The sequence below is a fragment of the Marmota flaviventris genome, chromosome 4 (assembly GCF_047511675.1).
Source record: "Marmota flaviventris isolate mMarFla1 chromosome 4, mMarFla1.hap1, whole genome shotgun sequence".
Lineage (NCBI taxonomy): Eukaryota > Metazoa > Chordata > Mammalia > Rodentia > Sciuridae > Marmota > Marmota flaviventris.
The window spans coordinates 26,064,138-26,089,850 of record NC_092501.1 but is presented as its reverse complement, the minus strand read 5'-3'; the positions used below and the strand labels follow the sequence as shown (position 1 = coordinate 26,089,850).

At 38.4% G+C, this 25,713-nt stretch overlaps 1 protein-coding gene across 2 annotated transcripts in view; it reads right to left on the bottom strand.

Annotated features, from left to right (window-relative positions):
• Armh3 (armadillo like helical domain containing 3) overlaps positions 1 to 25,713 on the bottom strand; it is a 184,564-nt gene that overhangs the window by 16,892 nt on the left and 141,959 nt on the right. For both annotated transcript variants that reach the window (XM_027930424.2, XM_027930423.2), the window contains one exon: positions 15,003 to 15,081. In XM_027930424.2, coding sequence (XP_027786225.1) covers positions 15,003 to 15,081 — 79 coding nt within the window. The remainder of the gene's footprint in view (positions 1 to 15,002; positions 15,082 to 25,713) is intronic.

Genomic DNA, 25,713 nt, shown 5'->3' with positions numbered 1-25,713 from the left:
AGGTGGCATCACTATACCAGACCTTAAACTATACTACAGAGCTATAGTAACAAAAACAGCATGGTATTGGCACCAAAATAGACTTGTAGACCAATGGTACAGTATAGAAGACACAGACACAAACCCACATAAATACAGTTATTTTATATTAGACAAAGGCGCCAAAAACATATATTGGAGAAAAGATAGCCTCTTCAACAAATGGTGCTGGGAATACTGGAAATCTATATGCAACAAAATGAAATCCATATGCACAAAACTCAACTTAAAGTGGATCAAGGACCTAGGAATTAAACCAGAGACCCTGCACCTAATAGAAGAAAAAGTAGACCCAAATCTCCATCATGTCGGATTAGGCCTGACTTCCTTAATAAGATTCCTATAGTATAAGAAATAAAATCAAGAATTAATAAATGGGATAGATTCAAACTAAAAAGCTTCTCAGCAAAAGAAACAATCAGTGAGATGAATAGAGAGTCTAAAGATTGGGAGCAAATTTTTACTACACGCACATCAGATAGAGCTCTAATCTCTAGGATATATAAAGAACTCAATGGGCTGGGGATGTGGCTCAAGCGGTAGCGCATTTGCCTGGCATGCATGCCGCCCGGGGTTCGATCCTCAGCACCACATACAAAAAAAAAAAAAAAACACAAACAAACAAAGATGTTGTGTCCACTGAAAACTAAAAAAAATAAATATTAAAAAAAAATTCTCTCTCTCTCCCTCTCTCTTAAAAAAAAAAAAAAGAACTCAAAAATCTTAACACCATAAATAAAAAGCAAAAAAACAAAAAAACCAATCAATAAATGGGCCAAGAAACTGAACAGAAATTTCTCAGAAGATGATATACAATCAATCAACAAATATATGAAAAAATGTTCAGCATCTCTAGCAATTAGAGAAATGCAAATCAAAACTACTCTGAGATTTCATCTACAGCCAGAATGGTAGCTATTAAGAATTTGAAAAAGGAATGTGGATATATGTAGCTAAGTGGTAGAATGCTTACCTAGCATGTGCAAGGCCATGAGTCCAATTCCTAGTACTGAAGAAAAAAAATATATATTCTATACCCTAGAGGAGTCACTAAAAAAAATAAAATAAAGGAGGATAGCTAAAAAAATAGAGTACAGCTGGGTGTGGTGGCACACACCTGAAATCCCAACAGCTCCAGAAGCTGAGGCAGGAGGATCGCAAGTTCAAAGCTAGCCTCAGCAATTTAGCAAGGCCCTAAACAACTCAGTGAGACCCTGTCTCAAAGTAAAATATAAAAAAGGGTTGGGGATGTGGCTCAGTGGTTAAGCACTGCTGGGTTCAATCTCCGATACCAAAAAATAAATAAATAAAATAAAATAAAAATAAAGTGGACATAAAATGGAATCATTAAAAAAAAAAAAAAAAACCCACAACAAAACAATAAGAAATACCGGAGAAATAGTGAAAAGCAGATAGGTCAATTTTAACTCAGCTATATTGTAAATAAATTAAATATAACACTCCAATTAAAAAGCAAAGATTGTCAGACTGGATTAATAAAATCAAGACTCTATCCACCCCCCCCCCCCCTTTTTGATACTGGGTATTTAACCCATGGCTGATCTATCACTGAACTACATCTGCAGCCTTTTTATTTTTTATTTTGAGAGAGAGTCTCTCTAAGTTGCTGAGGTTGGATTAGAACCTGTGATCCTCTTGCTTCAGCCTCCCAAATCAAGACATTACTATGAGCTGTCTAAAAGTAATCCACTAAAATAAACCAAATTAGTACATCTAAAATATAAACATACAAGTTGAAACTAAAAATATGTAAAAAGAATCACAGTACCACACCACGTATGACCACAAGAATGAGAACCTAAATAGAATAAGTTATACTCTATGTATGTATATTCTGCCAAAATACATTCTACTATTATACATGATAGTATATCATGTATAACTAAAAACCAAGCCAAAAAAAAAAGATATGGTATACAAATACTAATTAAAAGACAGGAGGAGGGGCTGGGGATATAGCTTGGTAGATATAGTTCTGTGGTAGAGTATATGCCTAGCATGCTCATTAAACCCTGGGTTTAATCCCCATTACTGCAACAACAACAATAAAAACAAAAAAGGAAGTAAAATTGCTATATCAATTTCTGACAAAGACGACTTAAAATAAGGAACAGGTTGGGTGTGGTGGCACATGCCTGTAATCTCAATAGCTCGGGAGTCTGAGACAGGAGGATCAAGGGTTCAAAACCGGCCTCAGCAACAGGGAGGCACTAAGTAACTAAGTGAGACCCTGTCTCTAATAAAATACTAAAAAACTGGGCTGGGGATATGGCTCAGTGTTTGAGTGTCCCCTGAGTTCAATCCCTGGTACACTCCCCTAAAAAAAAAAAAAAAAAAAGTTACAGTGTCAGGCATAAAGAATAAAATTTATCAATAACTGGGTCAATTCATTATGCAGACATAACAAGCCAATATGTATCTGTACCTTATATTTATGTGAGCTTCAGAACTCTGAATGAAGCAAAACTGACAGGCCAAAAGAAGAAAAAGAAAAATCTACAATTACAGTTGAAAGTTTCAATACTACTCTCAGTAACTGATAGGACAAGCAGACAGAAAGTCAGTAGAGAGATTTAAACACTATCAACCCAACTTGACCTAAAAGGTATTTATAGAAACTCTACTCAACAATAGCAGAATACATATTTTTCAAGTACACATAGAACATTCAACCAGAAGATTCTATGTGGAACCAGAACCAAATCTCAATAAGTTTTCTAAAAATTGGAATCACATCAAGGTCTGACCACCAGGGAATTCAATAAATCAGTAACAGAGAGGTGTGATGACACACAACTGTAATCCCAACAGCTTGAGAGATTGAGGCAGGAGAATCCCAAGTTCAAAGCCAGTTTCAGCAACTTAGTGGGGCCCTAAGCAACTCAGTGAGACCCTGTCTCACAATAAAAAATAAAAAGGGCTAAGATATAGCTTAGTGGTAAAGTGCCTCTCTGTTCAATCCCTAATACCAATAACAAAACAAAACAAAACAAAACAAAAAAGAAATCAGTAAGAGAAATATATCTGGAAAATCCCCAAACAATGGAAATAAACAATGCATTTCTAAATATCACAAGAGAAATCAAAACATATTTTGAACTGAATGAAAATGAAAACAAAACATATTAAAACTTATGTGATGGGTTGGGGCTGTGGCTCAGCGGTAGAGCACTTGCTTAGCAGGTGCAAGGCCCTGGGTTCGATCCTCAGCATCACATAAAAATAAATAAATAAAGGTATTATGTCCAACTACAACTTAAAAAAATAAACATTAAACAAATTAAAAAAAAACTATATGATGCTATTAACATGGGAAATTCACAGCACTAAATTTTTATATTAGAAAATCAGAAAGATCTCAAATCAATGACCTAAATTTTTACTTTAAGAACTTAGAAAAAGGCAGGCATGGTAGCACACACATTTAATCCCAGCAAATCAGATAGTTTAGGCAGAAAGATCACAAATTAGAGGCCAGCCTTGGCAACTTAGTGAAACCCTGTCTCAAAATAAAATAATTAAATCGGGCTGAAGATGTAGCTCAGTGGGTTAAGCACCCTTGGGTTCAATTTTCAGCATACACACACACACACACACAAAAAAAAAAGGTTTGGTTTTTGAAAGACATCATGAAGAAAATGCAAATGGGAGCTCTTGACCCGGAGAACATATCTGCAATACAATATATACAGCAAAGAACTTGTATCCACAATACACAAAAACTCATGAATGACAAAAAAAAATCAAATTTCAAAAATAGGCAAATGGTTTGGACACTTCAGATAATCTATGTGTTCAAAAGAAGATATATAATGGCCGTATGTATGAAAAGCTGCTTATGGTACCAGCCATCATGCCAATTAAAACTAATAATAGCTGGGAGCTGACGTGCATGCCTGTAATCCCAGAGGTTTGGGAGGCTGAGGCAGGAGGATACTCGGGTTCAAAGACAGCCTCCACAATTTAGTAATTGTGACTACATCAGCCCCCACCTGATCAGCCTAAGGAGGGAAAAATACACCTCCTTTTTCTCCTTTGAACCTCCAGTGAAATATTATCTCATTACAAATCCATAAACAATTGTCTAATGACCCTTATTTAGAGTGTGTTTCCTCTAAGACAGCCATTATCATCTCATATTAATTTTGTACCTAAATAAAATATAAAAAAGGACTGGGGATGTGGCTCAATGGTTGAGTACCCCTGGGTTTAATCCCTGGTACTCGCCACTGCCCCCCACAGAGAGAGAGAGAGAGTGGGGGGGGGGGGAGGGAGGGAGGGAGGGAGGGAGAGAGGAGAGAGAACTAATAATAAAAAAATGTAGGGGGGGGCTCAGGTTGTGGCTCACTGGTAGAATGCTCACTAGCATGCATGAGGCACTGGGTTCAATCCTCAGCACGACATAAAAATAAAATAAAGATATTGTGTCCACCTAAAACTAAAAAATAAATATTTAAAAAATGTAGGGCTGGGGATATAGTTCAGTTGGTAGAGTGCTTGCCTTGCATGCACAAGGCCCTGGGTTCGATCCCTAGCACCACAGGGGGGAAAAAAAAAGTAATGGCCAGAATACAGTGGCCCATGCCTATAATCCCAACGATCTGGGAGGCTGAGGCAGGAGGATTGCAAGTTCAAAGCTAGCCACAGTAACTTAGCAAGATCCTAAGGAATTTAGCAAGACTCTGTCTCTAAATAAATATAAAAAAGGGCTGGAGATGTGGCTCAATGGTTGAGTACCCCTGGTTCAATTCCTAAAACCCAAAACAAAACTAAACAAACTGTAATGAATGTATGTACTACATGCCCATTAGAATGGATAAAATAAAAAGACTCATAATTCCAAGTGTGACAAGGATATGAAGTAGTTGGAAACACTATATGCTATTGGGTGGAGTGAAAAATGGTATAACCACTTTTGAAAACAGTTTGGCAGGTTTTTTCCTTTTAGCACTTTTATTAAGGTATAATTTACATATCATAAAATCATTCATTAGTTTATTTATTTTGGTATTGGGGACTGGACCCAGGGCTTTATACATGCTAGGCAAGCCCTAGATTACATCCAATTCCTTTTCTAAATTTTATTTTGAGATAAAACCTCACTAAATTGCTGAGGCTGGTGTGTGATTCTCCTGCCTCAACTTCTTGAGTTGCTAGGACTATATATGCACCACCATGCATAAGTCCTATGAACATTTTTTAGTTCATAGAACTTAGTTTTAGTTTTTACCTGGACCTTCTGACAAATTTAATCATTTGTAAATCTCAGGGACTTATAAGATTCCTGCCTTTGCTAATATTCCTAATGATGGTTCTGCTTTTCCTTCTTCATGAAAGATTAATATGAGATAATAATGGCTCTCCTAGAGGAAACACACTCTAAATAAGGGTCATTAGACAATTGTTTATGGATTTGTAATGAGATAATATTTCACTGGAGGTTCAAAGGAGAAAAAGGAGGTGTATTTTTCCTCCTTAGGCTGATCAGGTGGGGGCTGATGTAGTCACTCCAAATACGCCAGTTGAGAGATATCTACAAGAGCACATAAAAATAAAATAAAGATACCGTGTCCACCTAAAACTAATCTACAGGCATGATGCCCAGTAGAACTGGTTCTTTTTCAGAACACTTTAGTTCAATGTGGCTTAAAAAACAAACAAAAAACATCAAAAGAACACAGCAGTGGTGGGGCACAACTGTAATCCCAGCAGTTCAGGAGGCTGAGACAAGAAGATCTCAAGTTCAAGGCTAGCCTCAGCAATTTAGTGAGGCCCTAAGCAACTTAGTGAGACCCCATCTCAAAATAAAAGACAAAAAGGGTTGGAGGTATGGCTAAGTGCTTAAGCAATCCTGAGCTCAATTCCCACCACCACCAAGAAACAAAACAAACAAACAAACAAAAAACCCAAAATACAGCCAACAGCACAGGAAGTAGAATAAATAGCAACCTGTAACAAAACAACAGACTTGCACTGAGTGAGTATCTCTCCCTCCAGTGGAAGTTTACAGTGACTTCTTATCCAAGGTAACCTGAATCTTTCTCCTGAATCTTTCACCACTGGATATAATTGTTTGGAAACAATGATCCAAAAGGTAAACATAAACCTCAGATTCCAGAAAGACATCTGCTATTGGTGATTAAAACCAAGGTCTCATGCTATTAGGCAAGTGGGCTACCACTGAGAGATATCCCCAGTATCCCTCCCCGCTTATTTTTCACAGTACTAGGGACTGCATTCATGGTGCTCTACCACCAAGCTATATAGCAGCCCTTTTAAAAATTTTATTTTATGACAGGTCTTGCTAAATTCCCCAGAAAGCCTTGAACTTGCAAGGCTCCTGTCTCAGCTTCCTGAGTAGTTGGGATTATAGGTGTGTGTGGCCATACCTGGTGATGACCTGCTTTTTAAAAGGTAGCTGTTTCTTCTATATAGCTTCTCTGCATACAATATGCAGAAGTGTGTGTGCATGTGTGTGTGTGTGGGGGGGTGTTTTTCTTTCCCCTTTCTATTTTCATCTCTTATACTTCAGGACCAAACTCAATTTTCCGAACCAATTTAAGCTGGCCAGTTCTCTCAGTTCAGGCCAGTTATCAGAGAGCTTTCTACTGCCCTGAGATTTATTGATCTGGCAGGCAAGCTTTGCCCCTCAGCAAGGCAGACCAGATAATGAACCTCACAGTGGGTAATTAGTGAGAGGCTATCAGTTGGTTCAAGGAGTAGTGACAGTGACTTTCTTTAATTTCCCTGGGCTGTCACCCCCTACCCCAACCTTATTTGGTTGAAGCCCTAGACACCCCTTGTGAAGTTTTTCTTTACACTAATTACAGATCTAACACACACTGGGCCCTAACCTGTACAACAAAGGCATCCGATCACACTAAATGGCAACCAAGGTAATAGGAAACACGACACATACAAATTCATATCAGACCCTTTCCTTCTCTGACTTATTGCAGGCAGGGCACTCTGCCTAGCTCCAGTCAAGAGGCTAATGTCTCTGCACTCTCCACCTGAGGTTTCTTTCCTTGGAAACATATCACATCTCAGAGAGGGAGAGTAGAAACACTATCTCTGATGCTAACTCACTAGCAACTCAACATGAAGTCTCTGCCTCCTCTCCAGGCCTCATTTACTTATCCCTCCCTAACAAACAGGATCCTTAACAGAAATCCCATTTGTGGGCTATGAATAGCTTCGTTTTTAGCTGGGTAGGTCATTTCAAGATTGCAACATCCTTCAAGCAGGATCACTATGAAAAGTCAAAATACTGTTATGGTACTTAGCAAAAAACATTTCCACAAAGCTTATAAGAGAGATAAAAGTTTGCACAGTGATACTTCTAGCCTGATATTACCACAGATGGCAAACCATGCTTTTGCAACCACATCTTAAAAGAGTTTTGAGCCACTTCTTGAGAAGAGGATGTAGTGGAAATAAAACAAACTTTCCAAAGATCTATTGGAATAAAAGAGGTGGCTAAAAAACAAACTGAAGAGAGAAGTCCTACTTGAATATGCCTATCTAATAGGAACAAAAAGTCTAAGCAAGAAAGCAAAGACTGCTATCTCCTATAACCTCTTCAAAAGCTGAAAAGTACCTACTGGAATTCCTACTAGTTTTAACACTGTTCTTCCTGTGTGCTCCCAATGAAACTTCACAGTTGCCTGGAGATCAGAAGTTCATGTGACAGTCATTTCAAAACTCCTACCTAATTGGAGAAAATGCTAACAATGACAGAGATGAATAATAAGCTGACCTCTTCTCCACCAGTGACCTCTGTATTCATCCTGCTTGACAATGAAACATTAATTATGAGAGTTTTTGTCTCATGAAAAAAATGGGCCTACTACTTTAAAAACAATTAAAATCCAGTGTGTTATCTTTTAGATCTTGAACCATATATTAAGTAAAAATTTAAAAAGAAAAAAGTCACCATGTCCCTTTGATGTGTAGGAAAAGCTTTACTTCTCACAATGACCTTTCTGAGATATTTGGTTGGAATAAAAAGACTATTCTCTCACTTAGTAAAGTTATCATACTGTGCCAGGAACCTCTTCTCAGGCATTTCTGCCCAGCTGGCAGGCAAACTCTCCAGGCCTGTGTTTGGTACTTTCTGTTCTCAAAACTGAATGGGCCTGTCTCAATCCAGGACCTTACCCCATCCCCCTGGAATAAGCCCTGTTATCTTCTCTCTCTGCTTCTCTTTCTGCTTTCCTGGCTTACCACTTCCTTCAGAATATTAGATAGACTCACGTTGTCACACATGACTCTGCCTGATAAAATGGCTTTGGGAGTTAGACTGACCAAGGTTCTCATTATTTTAACACTAGCAGCTGTGTGACCCTGGGCAAACTGTTCAGTCTATTTAGTGTCCTCAGCTATAAAATGATAATCACACCTGTCCCAAATAGATGATGTAAGAATTAAGTAAATAAATCATATAAATTTGCCTACTTTGTAATTATGAGTTGTTTCATTTATTTGCATCTGTTTCAAATCCAAGATACTTTCTCCCCTAAGGTCCCTGATAGTGCAGCTGACCTTGTCTAAGTAAGAAGGGTCAACCTAGCAGCACATAAAGGGTGAGGGTCAACTGACCCTCTTATGTGGACCTTCTCAAGATGCTGACATAAACTAAAGTTGATTAGAAGGATAAGTAGCTTACAGGAAAACATCCCCACCTCTGACATTGTTTCTTTCTTGCTTTAACAAATCTAGGGAACAAACAACTAATGCCATTTTTTTTCCTGCTAAACAGCTCAATTGAAATTGCCCATTGTGGTGGCACACTCCTGGAATGCCGGCTACTCTGAAGGCTGAAGCAGGTGGATTGCAAGTTTGAGGCCAGCCGGGACAATTTAGTAAGACCCTGTCTCAAAATAAAAAAATAAAAAGGCTGGGGATATAGCTCTGTGGTGGAGCACCCTTGGATTCCATTCCCAATACCATGAAAAAAAAAAAGAAGAAGAAGAAGAAGAAGAAGAAGAAGAAAGAAATGCCAGAATCTAAACAAATACAACAAGGAAGGCAGGGGGCAGGATTAGTCTGTCAACACTTGTGTCATGGGCTCACACTCAATTGGCATTCCCACAACAACAATCACACATGGCTACAGATAGATAGTTCAGGACCACAGACTGTTGTTGAAAAACGTGATGCCAAGTACAGAAACCGAGTTACAGCTATCATGGGAGTCTTTAAATCTCTGCCCTCTAGCGTATGTCTCTTCTAAGGCAGTCTTACATGATGGTTAGGGCCCTCTTCTAAAATGAGAAAACATCACAGGGGCTCTCAGAGTGGGCTGCTCACAGGCCTCAATCCTATTTAAGATCCAAAGTAACCCTGAAGATAATTTTATAGAGGTATATTCACTTTCTGCTCAGAAAACCCTGCCACACAGTGTCACAGTCCTTCTCCCAACCTCCTTAACAACAAGTAGTGTGCTGGAGCTGGCTCACACAGGCTTGGTTTATGAGAACTGACTGTTCATGTGAAAGCCAGCTGGCTTCACATTAGCCATAGTGGTGGGAACACAATTACCCAACACTACCCATCAGCCCCCCTCTCAACACTCACCCTCCCTAGTGGTTGTTAAACATTTACTAACACACCAAGGGCCAACAACTCTAAAGCTGAAGCCTCAGGCTCACTTTTCCTCATAAAACTTTTTTTTTGTCTCGATGTACAGTGCTGAGGATGAAAACCAGGGCTTCATGCATGTTAGGCAAGCACTCTACCACTGAGCTACATCCCTAACTCCCTCATAAGGCTTGAAGCTCTTAGGATTTTCCTCCAAGATCTTTGTGCATTTTTTCCTACAGTAGTGAATGCCACCCAGAATACCTAACAATGTTGTGCTTCACAAACTAGGGTTTTCCTCTTATTGGTATCTCACTCTTCCCTTAGAAAATAAAGTGAGGTTTCATTTAGATCTCCAACACCCAACAGTGATTTGTAATGGCTCTTAGGATCAGGATAAAATAAAAAGATGTAGGAAGATTACTAATAGATGGAAATAAATAATACTTGGCAGCTTTCAACAATATCCTGCATTGTCATAATACTTATGAAGATATGCCCTTTGTTACACAACAGGCCTCCTCTGTATCCAAAGTGCAAATTCTAGTGAGGGAGGAAATTTAAAAGAAACAAAGGGAAGTAAAACTCCATCAAAATCCCTAATGTAGAAAACTTGGAATCTGGTTGTGCTGTCCTATGGTCCTATGACATATGGTTGAGGGGGAGGGTACCAGCAGAACATTGTTCTGATCTTCACAAAAAAAATTACTAAATTTATACATAAAAAAGTTTTAGTAATAGCTGGGTTTGGTGGCACATGCCTGTAATCCCAGCTGCTCAGGAGGCTGAGGCAGGAGGATCATGAGTTCAAAGCCAGCTTCAGCAAAAGCATCTCAGTGAGACCCTGTCTCTAAATAAAACACAAAATATGGCTGGGGAAGTGGCTCAATGGTCCAGGGCTCCTGAGTTCAATCCCTGGTACCACCAAAAAAAAAAAAAAAAAAAAAGTTTTAGCAAGCTCCAGGACTATTGAGTTGAAAGGAAAACTAGCTTCAAGATAGATTTGTACACTCTTACAAAGTGAAATACTGGTTGCCAGGGCAGAAAGAGGAACAGGGAAAGGGAGTTATTCAGTGAGTATAGGGTTTCAGTTCTGCAGGATGGAAAAATCCTAGAGAGCTGTGGCACAACCATGTGTGTGCTGTAAGTCTACTGTACTATACGGTAAAAAATGGTTTAGATGGTAAATTTTGATGTGTAGTGTGTGTGTGTGTGTGTGTGTTTAACCACAATTTAAAAAGCAAGCTTGCCTCTTATGTCTCATCACTTGGCTAGCAAGCTAGCAATGAGGTTGGCTCAGGCTAGGCCCTTAATAAATGGAACCAGAAGGAAAGCAGACCTAGGAATGGAAGGAATCAAAGTAGACTCAAAGTTCCTTATGTAGAGAACCACTGATATTGCCATGCATTCCAAATATTCCAATCTTAGCTTTATTGTTTTAGGAATCCTTATTCCTTGATGATCAGGTTTGCCTGGCATACCAAGACAAACTAGATAGGGATGGACACTTATCAATGAGCCATAAATAGACAGAAAGGAGCTAAATCTTAGTTGAGGGTGGGCAGATAGCCTGAAGGACATTTTTTTCCTTTTTTTTTTTTTTTGTGGTTCTGATCTGAGGACTGAACCCAGGGCTTCTCATACAGCTATACCACCAACCCCTGAAGGTCCACTTTTTAAAAGATGTGGTAGAAACAAGCCAAATCCAGTAGGGTATAAACTGAGAGTAGTTTCATAGTTCTTGGAAAAGTTCTTAATCTTTTCTCTTAATCTTTTCTCATAAAGATATGTTAAATATAAGCACAGGTCAAAATGTCCTTACATAGGGTAACATAGGGCAAAAGTTTCACGACCCCAAATTTGGCAATGATTTTTTGGATATTACACCAAAGTACAGGCAACAAAAGAAAAAAAAAAAAAAACAGACAAGTTGAACTTCCTCGAAAATTTTAAAAATTATTATTCATAATAGCTAGAAAGATGGGCTGGGGATGTAGCTCAGCGATAAAGTGCTTGCCTACCAATGTGAGGCCCTGGGTTCAATCCCTAAGACTGCAGCAGAGGCTAGGAGCTAGAAGATGGAAACAAGCCATACACAATGTTGTATACCTACAATAAAAGCTACTCAGGAGGCTAAGGCAAGAAGATTACAAGTTAGAGGCCAACCTCAGCAAATTAAATCCTATCTTAGGCTGGGATTGTAGTTCAGTGGTAGAACACTTGCCTAGCAAGTGTGAGGCACTGGGTTCAATTCTCAGAACCACATAAAAATATAGATATTGTGTCCATCTACAACTAAAAACATTAAAAGGAAGAAAGATTCCATCTCAAAACTGAAAAAATAATGGAAAGGGCTGAGATGTAGTTCAGTGGTAGAATGCCCTAGATTCAATCCCTAGTACCTAAATAAATAAATGGTGGAAACAACCTACATGTCCATCAATGCAATGAATGAATTATTATTCAGTCTTAAAAAAATAAATTCCGATACATGCAACAACACGGAAGAACCTTGAATATACTATGCTACAAGAAATAAGAAGTCATGAAATATATGATTCCACTAAGACACCTAGCATAGTCAAATTGTTTACTGGCAACAGTGGCTACCTTTTGAGGATCATAAAGAATGGTGTTTATTATTTGAAAACTAAAGAGTTTCAGTACACAAGGATAAGAAAGTTCTAGAGAGACAAATAGTGATGGCTGCACAATGGTGTAAATGTATTTAATGCCACTGAACGTATACTTAAAATTTTAAAAATGGTAAATTTCTTGTCGTGTACATTTTAGCACATGTAAAAAAAACAAGTCAAAATGAAAAAGCTTTACAGACAAATAAAATGTCTGCATATACACTATAAAAATGTTTGCAGTTTAAAATGCATGACTATTGAGTCATACTAAGGGCATTAACTCATTAAAAAAAATTTGCACTCCTTGAAGTCAATGAAAACTGACAGAAAATTGTTCTCTCTCTTCTGGATGTTTGAAAAGAAAGCCTAGTGTGAGAGACTGGGATTTATTTAATCAGCAATAATGTATAGCCTTTGATGTCTTAGAACAGAGGCTAAATGTATCTGGGGTCATCAGGAATCAAGAATAAACAAATCTCTTGCCAGAAGAAAACAGCAAGCTGGGCAGGCATATGTTTTTAAAAAGCCCTATATTGTCTACTAGCTAAGTGCTATAAATTCCAGTTAACACCTATCCATGGTCTTTAGGTTTTATTTTAGGAGTACTTTAAAATCTACTAGGAATAAAATTCTTAATTTTTTTTCTTACTCATTCTGCGGCTAACAGCTGCAGGGCCCTACTACATGCCAAAGCCAGCTCTTTGAAAAGCTGCGAATACTCTTAACATTAAGTGACATTAGCATTAATGTTCATAAGTGAAGGGAGAGAAGTGCTCCAATAATGTTGGAGATAAGCAAGGCAGTCAAATAACTCTAATCTGATAGTGCTGAGAATAAAAACAAGTACACTAGAATGCTGTCTGTCATTTAGCACTCTTCAAAGACAGTTAGGGAACAGAAGCAACAGCTATTTTAAGGGTAGTTTTGAAAAGGGTCCCAGAATAGTGTCACCCTCCCTGCCCCAAGCCCCAAGTGAAAAGGAATGTTAAAGGGAGGTTTACCTAAGTATACAAAAACTCCATGACAGAAAGAACTATACTTATTCACTGTTGATCCCTACTACCCAGCACCATATCTTGTATTACAGCAGGCAAGTAATTATTAGGTTGATTTACTTTCCCATTCTTTTTCCCTCTTCCTCTCCACAGGACTCACTTCATCTCTGGCTCATGGACTCTTTTTGAGAGGCACTTTCATCACTTCATTTAACTTTGAAAGAAGTTGGAGGAAGGTGAGGACATGTGCTTGCTAATCATCCTTTTCCAGATTGTCTCATGCACCAGAATGAGCTTTTATTATTGGTCTGTGGCTGCTTCTGCTGGAGAAAGATTTCAGCCTGACCTTCCCAAGCTGCTAGGGATGAATGCTGCACGTGGCTGACAGTGAAAATGTGTCTTCCTATTTTTTAAAAAAGCTTTTAGGCTAACCAGAGCTCACTGATGTAGGAAAGTCATCCCTTTTCTCAGTGTTCCGAATTCAAGGTGTTGCATTCTTCTGCATAAAAATGACATAGAAACTGACACAAATGGGTCCAAGAGAAAAAGATAGCAGCATCAGGAAGCACCTCACAGAGAGCTCAGCATCAAAGAATAGGACTCCGGACTGCTCTAAGGCAGAAAGGAAAAAATAAAAAATAAAAGCCATTTATAACAGAGTTTTAAATGTGAGGATGGATTCGCACAGCTGGCCTCACAAAAGAGAACAAATATGTCAAAGGGAACAACTGACAGACTAATAGAGTCCTATCCATCTGGCTGAGGAAAGAAGCACTGGGGAATACTGAGAAGCCTGTCTGTTAGGAAAAAGCTTGCCTCGTGCTTCATTGGGTGAACTGAATAGCTTTTAGGAACACTGAACACATGGTCATACCATAGCTGCTGGCTGGTCCTGTCAGGAAGAAGCTCAGAAAAGGGGTACAATGATGCATTGGCAAGCAAGGGAGAAAGGAGCATATGTGGTCTTCTTATTGGCTTGGAATCCATACCCTGGCCCCTCCAACTTGGGAGGAGGATGAGAAGAAAGGAAGGGGAATCATGTGAAGAAGATATCTTATTTTCTGCTTTTAAAAATGGACTCAAGTGTCTCAGAATGAAACATCAGGTTCAACCCTATGCCATGCTAATGCCCCATCTGTACTTTTATATAATGTAGAGCTAAGTGCAGGCACTTTGGGAGAAGGGGAAATCAGGCCAGATTCAAGCAAAGCAAAACACAAGCTCTCTGCATTTCCATCTCAGTCCATACCATAAAAAAGCCTGCTCAGAAAATAATTGCTCAAGGCAAAGGGAACTCAATTACTAAGGAAAATCTGTCCCAAAAAGGGCTCATGTTTTAACGAGCCAAAAAGCTTCAAATTAAGCTGAACTAAGGGTTTTTCTAATTGGCAGTTTTATACATTTCTAAGATCTCGTTTCTTACTTTCAAAAATCAAAAATGACTCTAAGATTTTAAAAAGTAATGATTTATCACCCACTCTAAAACAATAATTCACCAAATTTTCAACTACATTTCTCCTATGTAATTAAACAAACCATGCAGATGGCACAAATGCAGAAGATATTACTTGCTATTTTAAGTACTATCAAGCAATCCTGTACTAATTCGTCTCAAATGGCCTGGCTCTTGCCATTCCCGTTCAGTCACAGAATCACCTGCCACCAGAGAGAAGGCAACTGATTGATCCTAGCCACCAACTAGGTCACTCTGAGAAGAGTAATGGCTTACCTGCTCCTCTGACAGTTGGGATATGTGATTCACAGCAGCATAGGACTCAATTTTGGGGTTAAAGTGGTTGATGATGGCTCTGAAACAAAGAATTAAAATTAATATAGTACCAGATGGGAGAAGAGGATAAACTGGTTAAAAACAAGGATTGAGTACCCTCTGGCTTAGAGTACTAGATCATGGGAGTGATTGTCAGAAGGTAATTGTCTTCTTACTAATCATGAGATTACAAATGGAAGTGAATTAACAACTCTGAATAGGAAGAGTTTAATAATTTATTAGAGGACAGAATCAAGCATCTCCGCTATGCAAATGAAGCAGAAAAATCCACAACCAAACAAGCTAAACAAAGAAAAACCATGTGAGTCCTTCAGATAAGAAACAGGACCAAGGGTGCTGGCTGCCAGAGGGCCCTTATGTTTCAATCAAAAAGGGAAGTTGTGAGGGGAGTGAAAGAAGGGGTGGGGCAGTGGGGATGGGAAGGACAGTGGAATGAGACAATACATTATTACCCTATATACATGTATGATTACACTACTGGAGTGATCTGCACCATGTACAGCCAGAGGAATGAGAAGTATGCTCCATTTGTGTACAATATGTCAAAATGCATTCTACTGTAAAATATATACATAATAAACCTTTTCTCTTTACAAAAAAAAGAAAGGGAAGTTGTTTTTCTCAGCTCTGACTTGGGAGAACAAGACTCTGAGAATGTTGGTTCAATATATAGGCTAAATACACTCTCTCAAGAAACTCACCTTCATCAAGGCTACAAACAATGTTCACACTTTTTAGTATATAGTTTTAATCTCTCTTTTCCACCCCCTTGGTCATTACTAGGGATTGAACCCAAGGTGTTCCACCACTGAAGTACATTCACAGTCCTTTTTATCTATCTATCTATCTATCTATCTATCTATCTATTTTTTCAGTTGTAGATGGCCACAGTCTCTTTATTTATTTATTTTTATGTGGTGCTGAGAACTGAACCCAGGTCCTCACAGGTGCGAGGCAAGTGCTCTACCACTGAACTACAACCCCAGCCCAAGTCCTTTTTATTTTTATTTTTTTTAATATTTATTTTTTAGTTGTAGTTGGACACAAAGGTATTGTACCTTTATTATTATTTTTGTATTTTATTTTATTTATTTTTTTACCATACGATTTATTTTTATTTTTTTTTAGTCATACATGACAGCAGAATGTATTTTGACATATAATACATACATGTAATGTACATACATCCATCATATTGTCTATTCTATTCTGCTGCCCTTCCTATCCCTCCTACTCCTCCCCTCCTCTCCCATCCTTTCTCTCTATCCAATCAATTATTATTTTTAATTATATTTTTAGGTGGTGCTGAGGATAGAACCCAGGGCCTCACACGTGCTAGGCTAGCACTCTACCGCTGAGCCACAACCCCAACCCCCCTTTTTATTTTTTATATTGAGATGTGATCTCATTAAATTGTTGAGGCTGGCTTCAAATCTGTGATTCTCATTGCCTTAGATTCTAGAGTAGTCAGGATTAGAAGCGTGCACTACTGCATTCAGTTCAACCCCAAATTTTAATCCCAACCATTCAACCCAAAATCTGAGTTATCATTTTTCAAACACTCCTGCTGCATCGCTCCTTAGCTTCCAAGGTTACCAAGTCTTATCAGCCCCACCTCAAAAATGTCTAAAATCTGAAATAAATATATTTCCCTGAAACCAATATCTTGGGATAAATTCTTGTCATTTCTAGCCAGGTGCAGCAGAAAAAATATTGGGTTTTAAATCAAGGTTTCATAGGAGTTCATACTGATATAAATAAATGATTAAGAAAATGGGTAAAAGAACCAAGTCTTTCTTTCTCTCTCAATCTGTGTACTGGGGATTGAGCACAAGGCCTTGCAAATGCTAGGCAAATACTCTACCTCTGAGCTACGTCCCCAACCCAAACCAAATCCTTCTAATATAATAATTCAAGTAACATGTATAGATATTCTCTCCTATAGGAGGTAAAGTTTAAATTCCACCCTTAAGGAAGAGCTAGATTTAGTGCCTTATTTAGGATAGCAAAAGGACAAAACAGTAATTTTACAGTAAAGAAACCTAGCAAATGCTAATTTAATCAAATGATAAAGGTTAACATCACCAGTGATATCATGGGAATTTCACATAACCCCTATTGTAATATCATGAGAAGGGCACTTCACCTCTGTTGTTTTCTTCCAAAAGCTATAACCCTAATCTAAACGTAAGAAAAATATCAGACAAATCCAGGCAGGGGACATTCCACAGCATCTCAGTCCTCCTTAAGATTGTGAATGTCATGAAAAATAAGACTTGAGAAATTGTCACAGACTAGAGGACACTGGGGAGATACAACAACTAAATATAGCATGGTACCCTGGACTGGATCCTGTACATAGAAATAGAATATTAATAAATAAACTGGTGAAGTCTAAGTAAAATACAGAGTTTTAGTTAACAGTGATGTAACAATGCAGTTTCTTTTGTTGATAGATGTACTATGTTAATGTAAGATGAGTAAAAGTAGGCCGAGGGTACATAGGAACTCTGTATACTATCTTTGCACTTTTTTTTTGAGAGTACTTATTATATTTTATTCTGCATGCTCACAAATTGCGGGAATATTTTTAACAAAAAAATGTAGTAAAACACTCATGAAATAGATGGGTGGTATTTTTAAAAATTTTAAAAATAAAGTACATGAAGTATAGTGTCAATTTCTTTTTTTTAATAAATCTAAAATTATTCCAAAAGAAAAAGTTTATTAAAATGTGTGTGCATGCCAGTGGCACACATCCCAGCAGCTCTGGAGGCTGAGAAGGGAGGATTGAGAGTTCAAAGTCAGCCTCAGCAACTGCGAGGCGCGAAGCAACTAAGTGAGACTCTGTCTCTAAATAAAATACAAAATAGGGCTGGGGATGTGGCTCAGTGGTCCTGAGTTCAATCCCTGGTACCCTCCTCCATTAAAAAAAAAAAAAAAAAAAAAAGTTTGTGCATGAGAGAGCATAACAGAAATCAATATTTCCTTTTAATATGATATCCATTGATAGTAAAAAAATTATAGACCCATTTTATCTAATGCAAGTAATAATAGTAATAAGGCAGAAGCTTAAAAAATATCATAGCTTGTTATTTTATTTTATTTTCACAATAAGACATGGTCTTATTATGTTGCCTGGGCTGGTCTTGAACTCCTGGGAAATCCTTCCATCTCAACCTCCCAAGTAGCTGGGACTATAGGTGTGCACCACCATGCCTGAAAAATCATAATTTGGCTGGTTGACCATTTGTTATTCTGATTCTTGGCAAACCATGTATCTCACCAAAGGAAAAAGTGGTAACAATCACACTTAGCGTAGTACCTGGGAATAGTACATTATAGGCATATAATAAAGGTATGCTAAAAGAAGCTGGGAGCAATGGTACACTCCTATAATCCCAGCTACTCAGAAAGCTGAGGCAGAAACTTCGAGTTCAAGGCCATCCTGGACAATTCAGCAAAACCCTGTCCCAAAATAAAAAATAAAAAGGGCTGAGGATATAGCTCAGTGGCAGAGCATCAAGGTTCAATTGAAACCTAAAAAAGTATTGGGGGAAAAAAAAGTTTGCTGAAAGAATGACTAAACCTTGAGAGGGTTCTTACAATATTTATATGATATATAAAATAAATATATAACATTTATGTAACTGTATATACTATAATAAAAACCTGGAAAAGCAATGTCAAATGTTTGGCACACAGCTGGTGCTCAATAAATATTCAATGAGTGAATAAATCAAACAGGATAGAAATGGGTCAGGAGAAGAGTTCTGAAAACTAATTTTTCTAGAGAATAACAAGAGGAGCAGACATAATATCTGTCTGTTAAGACTGAGGCTTGGGGGTGCTGGGGTTGTGGCTCAGTGGTAGAGCACTTGCCTCACATGTGTGAGGCACTGGGTTGGATCCTTAGCATCACATAAAAAAAAAAATGAGTAAAATAAAGATATTGTATCCATCTACAACTAAAAAAATATTAGAAAAAAAAAGATTGAGGCTTGGGGGCTGAGGCTGTAGCTCAGTGGCAGAGTGCTTGCCTAGCACGCGTGAACACTGGGTTCGATCCTCAGCACCATATATTTGTTATTATAAAAATAAACAAATAAAATAAAGGCATTCTGTCCATCTACAACTACAAAAAATATTTTAAAAAAAGAAAAGAAAAAAGATTGAAGCTTGGTGTAAATCCAAGGTGGAAAAGAATTTTGTAACCAAACATTTTGTCAAATATGTTTTTCACTCAGAGAAACACTCAGAGGGTGAAGTTTCAGTTTACTGTCAGGGATGACCACAGCCTAGAAGCAAATGAACCTGATTGATGCTTCAAAATAAAAAGTGATCTATTTGGACTTCTTTGAGTTTAAAAGATTTTGTGTGGCAAAAACCCATCAAGAAAGTGAAAAGAGAACCTACAGAATAGGTTTATTTGCAAGTCCATTATTTGATAAGGAATTTAAAACCAGAATATATAAAGAATTCCTACAATTCAACAATAAAAAGGAAAGTAACCTAATTATTTAAAGGAGCAAAAGATTTGATATATGTGAAAATACGCTCAACAACATTAGTCATTAAGGATTTTAAATGCAAATCAAAACCATAAGATAGCCAGGCATAAGGCCATTGCAAATCTGCCCCAGAGGCAGAGGCGGAGGCGGAGGCAGGAGGATCTTGAGTTCAAAGCCAGCCTCAGTAATTTAGCTAGGTGTTAAGCAACTTAGTGAGACTCTATCTCAAAATAAAATACTAAAATAGGGCTGGGGATATGGCTCAGTGGTTGAGTTCCCCTGGGTTCAATCCCTGGTCCTGAAAAAACAAACAAACACCAAAACCCGTAAGATACCATTTCATACCCACTAGGACACTAGCATAGTGATAATAAAAAAAAAAAAATAGTAGGTGTTAGCAAGGATTTGGAGAAATTAGCATCTTCTATATGACTGGTGGAATTGTAAAATGACACAGCTTCTTTGGAAAGTGGCTCAGCAGTTCCACAAATGTTAAACAGAGTTATCACATGACCTAGTCCATCCCTAGGAATATATCCAAAAGAATAAAAATATATGTCCACACACAAAACTTGTACATAAATGTTCAGAGCATCATTATTCCTAATAGACAAAATACGGAAACAACCCAAATGTCCATCAACCGAGGAGCAGATCAACAACAATGTTATAGAAAAAATAAAAAAGAAGGGGGACTAGGGGTGTAACTCAGTGGTAAAGTACTTGCCTCACATGCAACAGGAAGCCCTGGGAGGAAGAGGAGGAAGGAGGAGGAGGAGGAAGAAGAGGAAGAAGAGGAGGAGGAGGAGGAAGAGGAGGAAGAAGAAGAGGAGGAGGAGGAAGATGAAGAAGAGGAGGAGGAGGAAGAAGGGGAGGAAGAAGAAGAGGAAGAGGAAGAAGAAGAGGAGGAGAAAGAAGAGAAAGAAGAAGAGGAAGATGAAGAAGAGGAGGAGGAAGAGGAAGAGGAAGAAGAGGAAGAGGAAGAAGAGGAGGAAGAAGAAGAGGAAGAGGAAGAAGAGGAGGAGGAGGAAGAGGGGGAGGAAGAAGAGGAGGAGGAAGAGGAAGAGGAAGAAGAAGAGGAGAAAGAGGAAGAGGAAGAAGAAGAGGAGAAAGAGGAAGGAGGAGGAGAAAGAGGAAGGAGGAGGAAGAAGAGGAAGAAGAAGAGGAAGAGGAGGAAGAGGAGGAAGAAGAGGAAGAGGAGGAAAAAGAAGAGGAGGAAGAGGAAGAGAAGGAAGAGGAGGAAGAGGCAGAGGAGGAAGAGGAGGCAGAGGAAGAGAAAGGAGGAGAAGAGAAGGAAGAAGAAGAGGAAGAAGAAGAAGAGGAGGAAAAGGAAGAAGAGAAAGAGGAGGAAAAGGAAGATAAAGGAGGAGGAGGAAGAGGAGGAAGAGGAAGAGAAAGGAGGAGAAGGAGAAGATGAAGAGGATGAGGAGGAAGAGGAAGAGAAAGGAGGAGGAGGAAGAGGAAGAAGAAGAGAAGGAAGAGGAAGAATAAGAAGAGGAGGAAGAGGAAGAAGAGGAGGAGGAGGAAGAGAAAAGGAAGAAGAAGAAGAGGGAGAAGAAGAGGAGGAGGAAGAAGAGGAAGAGGAAGAAGAAGAGGAGGAAGAGGGAGAAGAAGAGGAGGAGGAAGAAGAGGAAGAGGAGGAAGAGGAAGAGGAGGAGGAGGAGGAGGAGGAGGAAAACCCCCTATAAAATATGGTATGGGTAAAAAGGAATGAAATACTAAAACATGCATAAATCCTGAAACCATGAAAAGAAGCCAGATATATACATGGAACTTACAGATTCTAGGGTAATATAATCACCAAGGGAACTTCTTTTTAAAATTTAAATTAAAAAACTGGGGGTATGTGGGGAATATAACCCAAGGGTATTCTACCACTGAGTTACACCCCAGTCTCTCTTTATTTTGAAATGGGCTGTCACTAAGCTGCTGAGGCTGGCCTTGAAATTGTAACTTTATGCCTTAACTCCTGAGTCACTGGGAGTACAGGAATGTGCTACCATGCTAGTGCCAAATGCTGAACTTTTTTTTTTTTTTTTTTTTTTGTGGTGCTGGAGATTGAACCCAAGGCTTTGTGCATGTGAGACAAGCACTCTACCAACTAAGCTATATCGTCAGCCCTGAACTTTTAATTTAAGGAAATTTCCCCCAGTTCTCAGAGTGGGGGGAAAAAGCTCAGCTTGTGCAAAAGATGTCAAGTTTTGGTTCTTGGAATAGAACGCTGGGGGTAAACTTAGTGGGAGGAAAAAAAATGAGGGAGGAAGAAAGGAAGATTGGTTCTAATTATTCTCAACACCCTTGACTTCTTTTTTTTTTTTTTTTTTCTTTTAAACACGAGATGTCAGTATATTGTCTAGGCATGTACCACCACACCTGGCTAGCTTCCTTGTTTTTTGTTTTGGGTTTGTTTTTTTTTAAAGCAGTCATTGGTGCTTTCCTCATTATTCAGAAAGCCAACCATCCAGCATTAGGAAGAGAACTTAAAAATACAAATAACAAGGCCCAAAGAAAAGCTCAAGGGGGACTGGGACTATAGCTCACAGTAGAGTGCTTGCCTAGCACCTGTGAGGCCCTGGGTTCAATCTTCATCACCACATACAAAGGAATACATAGAATAAATGTATTTAAAAAACAAAAAGAAAGAAAAAAGAAAGGCCCAAGGAAAATACTGAAGTAGAACTTAATGGGAAACAGAATATAAATTCTAGCCAAATCTCCAGCTTTCCTGAACCTGGGACTAAAAGCTCCATGAGATCAGGGACCAAGTTTATTTTGCTCACCAATATATTCTTAGGTCTTCAGCAAAATGCTTGGCACATCGGGAGATTCAATTTTACAAACTGAAGGAAGGATAAACAAAAGTCTACAAAGGTTTCTGTCTAGTCTTATAATTAAGCTTTTGCTTCTGAAGATCCATTATCATCAGCTAGTCTTCCACACTAAGAAAACAACAATAATATTTTATCCTCATCCTAGGAGATAAGATGGTTCAGAAGTGAACAACAATGCTCCAAAGAAGGAACAAAACTATCCCTGAAGACAGTAACGTTTTTTTCTTCTTCCTTTTTAAAGTCATATGTCATACCAGGGGGCTAAAGGAAAGCTTTCTGGTTCTTTTTATTTTTTTAGTATCTAATGTCTTCTAAAAATAAACCTTGGCTTTTATTTATTTGTTATTTGGGGGTAGAAAGGATGAGGTAAGAAATAAAAGAGTGTATTATGTACTGGTACTGGACCTCCTAATCCTAATGCTACTGAATTAGAAAGTCCCAGAGGGAAAGGGACAATGTCATAGTAAAGGGAAATTGCTAAAACCAGCCACAGTGAAGGATGGCTCTGAGCCCAAAGCATCTTTAAGGGCAGGAATCTGGGCCACCTTCCAATGCTAATGTCAACTTCTGACTGCTGAAGACAGGGGTCACTTATACAAACTGAAATAAAATGAAGTGGACAGATGGACTAGCAAAGACTGAGTAGCAAACTAGCTGGAGATTTCTTGGTCCATTTTTAACTTATTCTCTTGACTCATGATTTTGCAAAACACTTCTCTTTTCCCAAGAGCTGGGTAGTTGATAGCTGAGGCAGGGATGTTCCACTTGATCAAGGGGTGTGTGTGTGTGTGTGTGTGTGTGTGTGTGTGTGTGTGTGTAACCTTTAAAATGTAAGCAATAGAGCTTAAGAGTGAAGATTCTTTCTCATAACCAATATACATCTATAGCAAATCTTCCAAAGATGCAATTTTTCATGATCTGAGTGATATCTTATGGACAGAGGCATCTAAAGGTCTTTAATGAAACAATAAATAAATAATAGTTTCATCTGGAAAACCAGAACATAGTGACTGTTTCATTCATGAGATATCTGCAGGAGGCAGTCTATAAAGTCTGCTATGTAAATTCTTCAGGCAGAAGTGGGGGAAAAGGTAAAGTTTGTTTATAGAAAAAAAGTTTCTAGTAGTTCTCATTTCAAGGAAGAAGGAAATATGACTGGTATAGTCATCATGGCATAAACTGGCAAGATAAAATCTTAGAACATTTCACCCTAAACTTATTCCTTGAAGGCTACCAGAATTACATTAAAGAATCTGATTAGGCCTGGTAAAAAGTTCGGGTCTTTTTTAAAATTTTTTTTGACATTTTATTTTTTAGTTGTAGTTGGACACAATACCTTTATTTAATTTATTTATTTTTATGTGGTGCTGAGGATTGAACCCAGGACCTCTCATGTGCTAGAAGAGTGCTCTATTGCTGAGCCACAACCCCAGCCCAAAGTCTGGGTCTTAAGTTATAACCTCATGAGAATCTATTATTCTCAAATGTGTTAAACATGTTAATTTGGATTTTTTTTTCATTTTTGGTTTTTGCAGTACTCATGATTGAACCCAGGGTCACTCTACCACTGAGCTAAATCACCATTCCTTTTCATATTATAAGGCAGGGTCTTGATAAGTTGCTGAGACTAGCCTCAAAATTGGAATCCTGAGGGCATATGCCTGTACTCCCAGTGACTCAGGAGGCTGAAACAGGAGGATGGAGAGTTCAAAGCCAGCCTTAGCAACAGTGAGGCACGAAGCAACTCCGTGAGACCCTGTCTCTAAATAAAATACAAAATAGGTCTGGGGACAGGAGGGGAGGGGAGAGGAGAAGGTCGAGTGCCACTGAATTCAACAACCCTCCATACCCCGCACCCCCCTACACACACACAAAAAGGAATCCTGCCTCAGACTCCTGAGTAGCTGGGATTCCAGATGCCCAGCCTAAGGTATCTTGGTTTTGTTTACCAAGTTGTCTTCACATAGAATGCTATTTCTCTTCACATAGAATGCTATTTCTCTTCACCACTAAAAAGCCTAAGACTTACTTTTCCTTGAAGGTCCAGTTAAAATACTATTGCTTTCATGAACTGTAACATTTTTTTTTTTGCATGTATAATAGGAAAAGCAAGGAAATAGGTAAAATCCTGATCCTTCCCTTACTAGCTATATGGCTTTGGGCAAAAGACTAACCTCTTTCTGAGTACCAGTTTCTTTATCTGTTGCATTTCCTCTCTAAAACTTTCCTCTTTGTTTTCCTACATACTATCTAATTTGCCCTAAAAATATTGCATTTTTGGGGGGCACCAGGGATTGAACTCAGGGGTACTTGTCCGCTGAGCCACATTCCCAGACCTATTTTGTATTTTTATTAGATACAGGGTCTCAATGAGTTGCTTAGCACCTGGCTTTTGCTGAGACTGACTTTGAACTTGTAATTCTCCTGTCTCAGCCTCCCTAGCCACTGTGATTAGAGGCGTGCGCCACCACACCTGGCCTAAAGGAACTTTTTTAAAGCAACTTTTTCTTTTTCTTTCTTTTTTTTTTTTTGATATTTATTTTTTAGTTTTAGGTGGACACAATATCTTTATTTTATTTTTATGTGGTGCTGAGAATCGAACCCAGTGCCTCACGCATGCATGCCAGGCGAGTGCGCTACCACTTGAGCCACATGCCCAGCCCCAACTTTTTCTTTTTTTAGACAATTTCAGTAATATACTACATAATACACTACAGAGTATATTCTCAGGTATCTGGGGATTAAAGACAAAAAACTATCATAATCATAATTATTTTTATTGAAGGGGAAACCTTCAAACATACTGGCTTCTGAGAAGGGGTAAAGGTATGACTGAGTAGTATGTGGCAGTGGTGTAATGTCATCTAAGGTTGCATTATTTAATTTTACACTAACATTTCTTTTCATCTTCAGAACTGCCTCACATACTCCCATTTCACGCAGTAGTAAAGCTTTCTTCCTCATGGAGCCAATGAATCTTCAGCCCAACCAATTAAAAAAAAAAAAAAAAGCAATTTCCCTTGATGTCTGTTAACAGCAGTGCATTACAAGCCTCAGAGACCGTGCTGATTAACATTTAACAAAATAAAACCTCAAATAAGAATTCCTTCTAACTTTTTCACTTTGAAACTATCTATTCAAAACTTTATCAACTAGCAGGACAGGGCAGCACACGTCTATAATCCTAGTTCTGGAGATTGAGGCAGGAGGATCACAAATTCAAGGTCAGTTTTAGCAATTTAGCAAGATCCTCAAAAATTTAGAACTTAAGGAAGGGAGGGAAGGAAGGAACAGAGGGAGGGAGGGAAG